This window comes from Notothenia coriiceps, unplaced genomic scaffold, assembly GCF_000735185.1.
Source record: "Notothenia coriiceps isolate Sejong01 unplaced genomic scaffold, NC01 NC01_scaffold00007214, whole genome shotgun sequence".
Taxonomy (NCBI): domain Eukaryota; kingdom Metazoa; phylum Chordata; class Actinopteri; order Perciformes; family Nototheniidae; genus Notothenia; species Notothenia coriiceps.
The window spans coordinates 25,717-37,386 of record NW_011339915.1 but is presented as its reverse complement, the minus strand read 5'-3'; the positions used below and the strand labels follow the sequence as shown (position 1 = coordinate 37,386).

General features: G+C 41.6%; 1 protein-coding gene across 1 annotated transcript in view; it reads left to right on the top strand.

Annotated features, from left to right (window-relative positions):
- Nucleotides 1-768: 768 nt before the first annotated feature.
- Nucleotides 769-11,670, top strand: part of LOC104943940 (opsin-3-like) — a 25,067-nt gene continuing 14,165 nt past the window's right edge. The window contains exon 1 of the mRNA XM_010769410.1: nt 769-1,174. Coding sequence (XP_010767712.1) covers nt 802-1,174 — 373 coding nt within the window. The 5' untranslated portion in view covers nt 769-801. The remainder of the gene's footprint in view (nt 1,175-11,670) is intronic.

Genomic DNA, 11,670 nt, shown 5'->3' with positions numbered 1-11,670 from the left:
ACTATTGTCTCTGTGTCAGCTGATTCTTTTGTAGAATTCTGTTGAGTATTAAACAATTGCGTGAGTGTGAGGGTATTACAAATAAATTGGTCAGTAAGTCAGAGATGTGCAACTATATTTAACTTTTTGTTTTAAATGTTGTTTTATAAATAATTATGGGAAGTGCCCTTTTTCTCACTTGAGCTCCCGGCCCCCATAATGTCTGTGCACGTCCCTGATGCAGACGGACTGTAGCGGTTTGTCGGTGCAGCAGGCGTTCAGCACCATGGACAACGCCGCGCATCATTTCGCGCTCATTGGACCGGCACCGGGAGAGAGAGAGAGAGAACAGCTCCTGGAAGTTTTAAGTTGGACTTTCTCTCTCCCTCTCGAGAGACAGAGCTGAAACACAGATCTGTCTGAGAGCCTCATGATGATCGTCTGGTTGGTCTGCTGCTCTCTTCCCTACTCCGCCCCCCTTTAGCTGCTGGAGAGCGGCCAACAGTGATTTAAGTCGGACAGAGAGAGGAGACAGGAGCGTCTTTGCATACAGTGGGTAACCAAAAGGTGATTTTTCCGAACAATCCCCTGATCTTCACAAAGTTTGGCAACTCCAGCGAACTCACTTTTTCTCAATTCTCCCATATTTCTGTTTGGATTTTCTTTCTCTATTTGCCATGTCTTAAAGCAACAAGTGTTGCTCGCGACAGCTTGTAGACAATTATTTTTCCCAAACTTCACAAAAAATAAATGCCAACGACACATTAGCTTTCGTTCGGTGCAGTGTGGCCACCCAGTGTGCCGCCGGGACACTGGACCGCGATGATCGTGTACAACGTGAGCCTCAGCGGCTGCGCGGGGGCAAACAGCGCGCTGTGTGCCGCGGTCGGGGACGGGCACCAGGGGGGAGGCTCCTACCGGTCCACCCTGAGTCCGACAGGGAACCTGTTGGTGGCTGTGTGCCTGGGCTTCATCGGCACTTTCGGACTGCTCAACAACCTGCTGGTGCTCATTCTCTTCTGCCGCTACAAGATGCTGCGGTCTCCCATCAACCTGCTCCTGATTAACATTTCCATCAGCGACCTGCTGGTTTGCGTGCTGGGGACTCCGTTCAGCTTCGCCGCCAGCACGCAGGGAAGGTGGCTCATAGGGGAAGGAGGATGCATGTGGTATGGCTTCGCAAACTCCCTGTTTGGTGAGTAGAAATGCGTATACGATGACCGTTTGGGTTGTATTTTTACTGTACGTTGTTACAGGAGACTGATAGTACGCCGTATTTGTGGAGCTGCGAGAGCACCTCGTTTATTCAAGTAAAATACTTAATTTCTTGGGCTCGAAATTAAAGATACACAAATTATGCCTTAGCATATCTTTCCACGTAACTCTTTGTCTTTTTGGTTGTATCAAACTTGCAAGTAAAAGCATGAAATCGGTGTAGCCAATATGAATTGAACTGAGACAATGAGTTGCTTTATACGCCAAATTCGAAAAAATCGAACCCATTGTTTGGTCGATTTATTTGTTTTTCAGTCCTCCACATACTTGTGAAAATGGTCTCCCTTTTAAGCTTCCTTTTCTTCATTGTGTTTGTAATTATCCTGCAGATTTTAAAGGCTGCAGTTTGTCTCATTGGCTGTTGTGTTTGCGGAAAAGCCGTACGAGGTAACCCAGTATAGCGGGGTCTCGGATCTCACGCATGGACGCACCTCGCGGTCCCTTGTGATGCCTTGGTTTATGTCCGGGTGAGGAGATCTTGTGTAATACATCTCCATTTGGGGCTGCATGAGTGACTGTTGAATCTCTTCAAGCCCTCTTCCAAAGCTGCTCGTTTCATGGCTTCAGGGCCATTTTGGGAAGCATGTGCTGAACTCTCAGACGCTCATTCACTCGTTCAAATGTCCTTAGGAACTCTGGAAATGTGTCACACAGAGCTGTCAGTGCATTTAGGCTGATGTACTGTATAAAGATATGTACAGAGAGGTATCCAATGGCCGCTAAATTCTTGTTACTGCCTGAGGCAAGGGAAGATCATTGCTCATTAAGGTCTCTGGGATGTAGGGAAATGCAGTTGTTGCAGAAACAATTCACCATTAGGAAATGTGCAATGAGAAAAGAGGCTCTGGTTTAGTGGGGAAATGTTATAAGGTAAATGTACTCAAATATTGCACTCAAATACAATTTTAAGGTACTTTAGTATTTTAATGTTATGCTAAATTTTATACTTATACTCACATTTTGGTAGTCCCTAGTTCACTTCACGGATTCTGATTATTAGCTCATAGACAATATATATAAACTAAAATAACTTACATTGACATCTAATTATAGGCAGAGGTGGAAGAAGTACTTTTAGCAATATAGGGGGGAAGGTAAACGTATTGGTTACAAATAAAAGTCCTGCATTCAAAATTGCACTTTAGTAAAAGTTCAAAAGTATTGGCATCAAATTATGCTTTAAGTACGAAAAGGAACTGAAGTAATTTTGCAGATTTGAACACCATCTATTCATAATTGTGGTATAATAATCATTGATGCATCACTTCACTGTTGAACTTGGTAAAGGTGGGATTTATTTGGATTACTTTTGATAAAACTGGGTAGCTTAACCTTTAATATGCTAATGTATACGTTGATTTATATTTTTTGTATTATCTAAATCCTCAAAAATGTTACCTCAATCTGTAAAATAAATGAAGTGGAGTGAAAAGTACAACATTTGCCTACAACATGTAGAGAAGTATAACGTTGCATAGTGTGAAAATACATGTTATATTCCACCTCTGATTATAGGCTAACATTTCCAATGTGCATTACACTTAAAGTAAATAAATATACAGTATGTAAATATAAATTAACTAAAACTATAAAAACCCAGAAAATAAAAACAAAAAGAAACATCAGTAATAACCTAGTGCAGTTTCCATGTGTGAGGACTTATATCCTGCTAAATGTACGGCCAGAGTTATAACACTTAACCATTACTCTTCCATCTATAATGCTATTGGGGACCAGTCCGTAACACACTCAGTTCTTCAGAGAGCGTGTAATAATCTCTCCAATGGCAAGATGGACATCCGTTTTCTAAACCATAATGAGATATCAGGGGGATCTTCATCCTTCCATTTCTGCAGTATCGTGAGGCATGCAGCATTCAAAGCAATTCCAAAAATGAATAATATGAGTCTGATCCGAGAACAAATGTATATGGCTTTAGAGGGATATCAATGGGAGACACATTTTTTTAATCTGGCTTTGAACTGAAGCACAAAAAGATACCTTTCAGCATAATAAAGAGCACATAGGATCATAATACATCAACTCACAATTTACATATGTGAATAATCTTGTTTTGGGTCTCACGGGATCTGTTAGAAAAAAGCATTAAAGATAATGAATATTTCTACTTTTACTAGAGTATATAATCTGAGTACTTCTTCCACCACTGGGTCTACTTTTGCTCAAGAGTGCTGATAGCGATGCAAATTGGGTGCAGTGATAACACTGAGAATAATTGCTTTATCACCTGGAAGAAGACACAGGGTGGGGAAAAAAAGCTATTTCTAGAGGACATGGGTGCTATGTAAAAGTTGCAAAAAGGGAGTTTTGTATCAAAGAAACATAAAAACTAAAATCATATTGATTTTGCTTGAGCCCAGAATCCATCAAAGCTTCAGATGCATGATTAGGAATGACATTTGTTTGATGCTACAAATCATTTTCAGGATGCTTTAAGCATAAAAGTGCTCTCCTATCAGCGGGTGTCATTGGCCTGATGCTTGATTTGAGGTTATTTAATGAACAGCGCTTTCTTGTCATCAGTCCCTAATTGCTTAAAAGCTTTTTCCAAGGCATCCAAAACAAGCTTTGAAGACCAGGCAGCCTGTCGGATTTTTGAAAAACACTCGTTTATCCTCTCTGTGACATTCACACAATGTCAGGACATGTGCACTCATGTGTGTTATAAAATATCAAAGTGCATTCAAAGAATGTTTGGCAGACCAACATTTTGAGACGCGCCACTTGTCAGTAATTGCAGAATCGTTAAAGAAAAGAAAAACACATGAGTAGAGAGTTGGCATACACAGGACAAGTTTTGGTTGGCCTTGTTCATTAGTATGCTTGAGTTTAAGTCATTAGGAGTGGCATGTTTTAATAAGCTGTCATGTTTTTCGCTTTGTTCAAGCAATACAAACCATGTTAAGTGAATCAATGCCAATGGTATTCATGGTAAGCTTCTTTCTAAGATGAATTCTGAAATGACATTGGGAGACAAACATGTTTACTTTGTGAATGGCTTCTAACAGGATGATGAAATAGTAAGAGCTTTTTGAAAGGTGTAGACCTCCGCTGCCCTTTACAACCGTCAATGCAGGATGCCTTACTTAAAGTAAAGCAGCGCCATGCACACTTCTAAACCACCAAACATGTTGATAAATGTGAAGTAGAAGATGGAGGCTGAATTTGGAGAAATGTGTTGCTTCTGTAACCCTGTGACACATAGGACTGTTTCTGAGCATGGACGGATTGTGAGACAAAACTGTCCACCACCCCCCACTTGTGGGCAGAACACCCGGACTGAGAGAGACACAATTGTTGCGGTAGTTTTATCTCTTTGAGATAATACTGAGTTAGTGGTAGTTTTTTATTTAGAGATGATTGTAAAGCGATTGTTCTGAATAACTTTTGTTGATGGTTATTTGGTGTCTATTTGTGTATGTTCTGCAACTTTTATCCTAGTTTTTCACTCTTCGTATGTTTTTCATATCCTTGTGGTACTATTGTGACCTTTAATGGTAGTTTGGCCTATTTGTGGTAGTACTCATAATTTTGAAGTTTTTTCTGATAGTTTTGTGTTCCTTTTTGGTAGTTTTGTGTCTCTTTGTGTATGTTCAGCACCTCTTTTGGGTAACACTTTACAATAAAGTACACAACATGTGCTTAGTTACTGAGTAGTGAATAAGGAACGACTAGATACTTAATGGTTAGTTCAGTCAGACAACTCACGTGTTTCTTTAACATGTTTATTAGAAGCAGCATATAGTTAAGTTTGGCGTCTAGGCTCGGGCATCATCACTCCATAGATATACATAGCACGATGAGTGATGATCAAATAACTAACCCCCGAGCCTACAGGTGGAAGCTGGGGTGGAAGCTGGGGTGGTAGTGGGGCAGCAAGCAGCAGCGACGTAGAGGTAGCTGCAGCAATAGCAGCAGCAAGCAATGCATAGAGAGAGATCTGGAAGGTTAAATAGAGCGGCATATTAAGGAGACTCTGTTTGGTTGGTTGTAGAGTGGCAAGGGGGCGTTATGTATGAATGCAGCATAAGTGCTCGAGTTGACTGCCTGAAATAGCTCGCAGGCTTCGCCCCATTTAATGAGGAGTTCCTCAGTGACTGCGATTGAAGAACTGATGGCTAGTTACTGGTAAACAGACTGGGGGGGGGCACTGTATTAATGAATGATTCATTAATGGTTAGTTAATGAGTTACTTTGATTGAAGAACTGATGGTTAGTTACTGGTTAACAGACTTGGGGGTACTGAGTTTCCTGTCTTCTGTTTTTGTAGTGATGTGACGTGCAACCAGTGGCGTAACTATCAACGGTGCAGCCGGTGCAACGCAAAAAACTAAATAAAACAAAAATGTTTATATATTATTTTAAATATTCTTTTTTAATATTTTTCTTTTGGTGCCCCAATGGCATTGACCGGTTCACGCAGTCTTCAAAGTAACCAAGCAACCTACATGAATTTGTAATTTGTCTGTCCAATGACCTTGCTCCCTTTCATGTTATTTTGCAAGCAAAGTGCATGGAGCCACATGACCTGGTGTTAGGACAGTTAGCTCCTCCCTGCAGCAGAGGAAAGAGCTGCAGCCTTCCAGCCCTCACACTCAGTGAGAGAGATTTATGCAGCACAAACGTCCCTCCATGGCTTCTTCTCAGCAGGCCACCGTGTTGCCTCCTTTTATCTAGTGCTACTATTTCCACCCAGTATATTCAACATAACTAAATTGAATTTTATTTGACTTAAAAGCGTCTTACTGTAGATCTGTCAAACTTTTAAAATTGAAAACGGATTCAAAAGCGCTACTTTCACTTCCTCTGGGATGAGTTGGCAAGCCAATTCCCTCCACAGGATCACTTCATTTCAGTCGTATCGCAGAGAAATAAAGCGAGTCCTTGACGTTTGTCAGTATCAGGGTGTACTCTGATTGTGGCTGCTGTCTCGCTAAACCCTCGTGTTATGTCGAGATTTAGCCCCACCTGAGGTGTGTGACGCTGACATCCAATTTATACAAATCCTTCTGACAGGAACTTGGCGTGTTTGAGCTAAAACAGCAGAGAAAGAGAGATGGCTCAAAGACATCATTAGAGCCGTTATTGTTTTGGATAAGTCATTCCTCAATAGGCTATTAAAAAAAAGAAAAGGAAAGAGTATAAGGGAGGGTCTGAAAAGGAAAAGTGAAATGGATTGTAGATGAATAACGCCGGGTGCAGCTTTGACAAAGTGACTGCCTGTCTTCACTAAATCTCTATGAAGCTTTTGCCGAGTGATTGATGTTGCTTCAAATTAGGGGGCATCACTGTCAATGACAAATACATTGTTAGCTTTCTGTTGGAACATTGTATTCCTTCTGCCTCCCGACATTGATTTCTACTTTTTGCCACAGCTTTGAGCCCATAACGTCTAGGACTGTTCAAAGACTGAACAACTGAAGATACAGCGCTTTGACTTTATGCCAAGAGCAAAAAAAATGAAGACAATTCGTGTGTGTGTGTGTGTGTGTGAACACAACTCACACCCTGCTCTTTCTTCTCTTGGCAGTGGAAGCATTTAGCCGCTTCACCTCTTCTACCTGCCTCTTTGCATTTTCCTCTCCATGTCGCTGAACTTTAATACAGTGGGGGGGGGGTAGGAGAGGGTCTGTATTTTTCACCAGGTCTGCGTGAGCCTGCATACTGTTAGCCGCCTCATCCGGCCTCCAGTGGACTCTGCACACAGCCACTGTACTAACCTTGCCAGGGCTGCTAGATGCATTCTGACGTTAGATTCCCCTCCTGCATGCACGCTCATCCAGGAAGATGCCGGCACAGGAATGGATGTGCATGTAGGGGAGCAAATGCATGTGGGACCGGCTCCATACAAAATTCCTGCTAGGGTCAGTGCGAGGTTCCAGTGGATTTCCAACAGGTCTTGGCTTTTTTTAATATGAAACTCTTATCGCAGTGTTCAGTCGTTAAATACAGCTTTTAGACTTGCCAGAGGGAGAAGAAGTATAGTGGCTGAAAGGTGCAAACACGCTACAACGGCCAAAACAATTCCATAAGGAGAAACGTGCTGCATGTTTAAAATATAATGCATATATAAAAAAGACACATTTGACAAACACATGCAAATAATAATAATATTTATTTGTATAGCCCTTTTCATACAATAAGTGCAGTTCAAGGTGCTTCATAAAGAAACATCTTCACGGACTTGACAAAACAACACATTCAGAAAACACATACCAACTTGACGAAATATGTGTGCCGCTTACCTGAAGCGCTACACATAAAGAAACGCTGCAAAGGTAGACGTTTGGGAATTATAAAGTTGGCCAAAGGTCACTCTTGCTGAAAACTAACCTAAAATGTAAGTTTTAATGGCTTATTTAAAAAATGTTTCCTGATTCCTTTCAACATTATTACAGATCTACTGTAAGCTAGCTAACTAGCTAGTCTTGCCTGGTTTCCTTTGTGTTCTGAGCTTCTTGCAGCCTTTGCCTTTGAAGCGTTTAGTTTATACAGTCCTTTTAATTAAACACTGCATGTTTCGTGAAGTTGGTGAAGATGCATGTGTTTTGGCACATCTGTGTTTTTATATTTGCATGGTTTTTGACACTGCAGCGCGTTTCTCCTTATGGAAAGGTTTTTGTCGGCCACTATAAAGAAGTACTCAGATCTTACACATAAATTAAGGTAATAATACAGTGTAGAAATACAAGTAAACGTCCTGCATTCAAAATATGACTTACTGTAAGAAAGGTGAAAATGCAGCAAAATATACTCAAGTTCCAAATCTAAAGGTATTTGTGATGGAAACTTCTGAAGCAATGGAGACAGGACTCAGAGAGACAGGGGAAAGAAGGAACTTTGATGGCAAACACTGATGGTTTTTTGGAGCTTAGGCCGGAGAATTCACAGGACATGCGCTGTGCCTCGAGTTGACCACAGATAGAGATGCCAAACCGATTCTGAAGATCTCTACCCCAGACCGATGTATTTAGCTGGTTCTGAGAGAATAATCAACATGCTGCATAACAAGATAAAACAGGCAAAGCACAATAACACCTCTATCAGCTGACGCCAACAGGCAGGAACAGAGAGACAAAACACTGAGAGCACAGCAGCCAATGCTACAGGTGCCTAAGCTCACTGAGGTCAAAAACTGGGTCAAAGTTATATTTTGACCTAAATTAAAATATAATATTATTTTCAAAAGCTTTATTTGTCTGATGCTTCGATTAATTTTAAACAGACAGTTCAACAAAAGGATACCCAAAAAATGTAATTTTATCAATTAAATATTGAATTGTTTTCTCTTAGTAAGATCCCATTTTCAATAAAATTGCGGTCTTACCTTGACTTGAAGATGAAGTCCATTTAACCATTCCTTCTGGACAAAAATCTCTATTACTTGTTTGTAAAAGTCCTCCTTATCTTCTTGTAGTTTCAAAAGTCTATCATAAATCTAATCGATAGATTTATGATTCGAAAATTATAAAAGTAGGGTAGACATGTGGATATTATCCAGCTGAACAAAACGTGCATTTATCTAACAGGTACGTTTCCCACAGATCTTATTTTGAGCTGTTTTCTAAAATCCTATGGAGAAATCTCATTGTTTATTTGTGGAGGGAACCCATGCGTAGCTTACTTCCGGGTTTTAGGACGCGTCTCTCGTCTCCTCTTCACACACCACACTTTTCGCGGCACACGTACTTACAGCCAATCAGCTCTGAATTATGTGAGATGACGTATGGTGGGGATGGCCGCTCAGTTCCCCTATGGTCATTATTTTTAGTAGTATTATTCATCCCGCTTCAATCTCATTAGTATGCATAAAAAGTGACAGGTCACACCTCCCCCATTATGCAAATGAGCTAAGTCCCGCCTCCCCGAGGTGTGAGATCTCAAGTAGGTGTGAGATCTCAAGTAGGTGTGAGATCCGTCGATAGGAGGGGGTTGATGTGTATTCACAGGTGTGAAAAGCCCCCACTGTTGCGCCTTATGGTGTATCATAAAAAATGTTTCAATCACATTAGTATGCATAAAAAGTGACAGGTGGGCCCGCCCCCCAAGTGTGTGTGNTAGGCTACTCACTTCGTTTCTTGTAGCCCTCGAAAGGGTTTTGGAGGTTGATGCCTCGCTGAACGTGAGTTGTTTGGCTTTCTTGTCCGCAGCAGCAGAAAGCATTCTGCTGCTGCGGACAAGAAAGCCAAACAACTCACGTTCAGCGAGGCATCAACCTCCAAAACCCTTTCGAGGGCTACAAGAAACGAAGTGAGTAGCCTACAAGAGGGAAGCTGGTCAGATAGCGAACGAGTAAATGAAAACTGAATGAGGCGGAGAAGTGTGTGTGTGTGTGGTGGGGGGTGGGGGGGTGTGGTGTGGTGGTAGAGTAAAGTAAACGTACCGTAAGTTCGTTACTTTAACTAATAAAATAAACGTATTAGTAAGTTAGTTTAGTTTAAGTAGTAAGTTAAGGGTTAAAGGGTTTAACGGTTAGTGGATTAGTTTGTTAGTGTAGAGAAGTAATAAACGTAAGACGACGTACCTAAAGTTTTAAATTTTAAAGTTTAGTTACTTACCTAGTAGTAGTACGTACGANGCATATTTCGCAACTTCCCGCAATTTCACCGCATAAAATCACATAAAAACCCTGCATGTTTAATCGCATAATCAAGGATTTTAGCCCGCATAATCAAGGAATTTAGCCCACATAATAAAGGATCTTTGCCCGCGTTTTTCTATAGGGTCTAACTAGAATAGATTTACATTGTTCAATGTTCCACAATCACATCATACAGCATCTCTGTATAGTATGTGTATTAACTTTGTCCCCCCCCCCCCCCCCCNCCCCCCTCCCTATGAGCCCACTGTGCTCTGATTGGTCAGCTCGCCCACTCTGTTCTGATGAGACTACCACCGCTACAGCTGAACATCAGTGATTATGTGTTACAATGGCGTTTGTTAGCAACCAGAAAATGACACCAGCAATGACAAACAGATGAGAATGCTGCGTGGGGTCTGGGTGCCGTGTTGGCGGGACGTTGCGGGGCTCGCTGCTGGAGCGGACAGTGTGAGCTGGCTTACTGGTGCCGTTTCCTGGTTGCTGCGGTGTCCCTCTGGCACGGCACTTGCTCCATATCCAGCATCCAAGGAAACACAGCGGGAAATCCACCTCACACTGTCCGCTCCGGGAGCCTCGCGGGGCGGACTCCTGAGCTGCTCGGGAGTCCACCCTGAGGGTGTGCTTATTGTTCTATAGCTGTGTGCCAATTGGTCCATACTTAGTGACGTCAATAGGCCCCGGAATCTCCAAAGAGGCGTTCTGGGGCAGCATAGACACGTATTTTCTGTGTTAGAGTTTTAATCGATACAGATCTCAGTGTTGCGTTTGATACTGTTGACCACAACATATTGCTAGACCGACTAGAAAACTTGTGGGAGTTTCGGCAACAGTCCTAAATTTGTTTGATTCCTACTTAAAGGACAGAAGAAAATGTTGTCTCTATAGGGAACTACACATCAGCGTTGACAAATATGACATGCGGAGTTCCTCAAGGCTCCATCTCAGGACCTTTGCTTTTTAATATCTATATGCTACCATTGGCTGAAATCATGAAAAACAACGACCTAAGTTATCATATCTATGCAGATCACACTAAGAAAAAAATTACACCAGGAAACTATTCTCCGATTACAACACTGAGCAAGTGTATTGAGCACGTCAATGACTGGATGAGTAGGAACTTTCTCCAATTGAACAAACAGAAAACTGAGATTATTGTTTTTGGAGCAAAGGAGGAACGATTAAAAGTCATCGCAGAGCTTCAGTCAGCAGACTACAAAACAACGGATAAAGCTAGAAATCCAGGTGTAGTGATGGACTCAGACCTGCATTTTAAAAGCCACATTACAACAGTTATTAAGTCTGCATACTGTCACCTTAAGAACATATCTAGGATTAAAAGACTAATGTCACAACAGGATTAGAAAAACTTGTCCATGCTTTTATCTTCAGTAGACTGGACTACTGTAATAGTGTCTTCACAGGGCTAAAAAAAAATGCATCAGAAAGCTGCAGCTGATTCAGAACGCTGCTGCTCGAGTTCTCACAAATAATTCCAGTCTGCCAAATAATTAATTTTAAAATACTATTGCTGGTTTTTAAAGCACTAAATGGTTTAGGACCAAATTATATTAACGACCTCCTGCAAAAATATGAACCATCCAGGAGTCTCAGGACTTCTGGGACGGGTCTGCTCTCTGTTACAAGAGTCGGAACTAAACATGGAGAAGCAGCGTTTAGTCCTCATTCGTAACACTCCGTTCGATGTCTCACTATGGGATGCGCCTCAACGCGTATGCAAACAGAAGCATCAATCTCATTACGCCAATCCTGATTGGCTGGTGATCTTGACG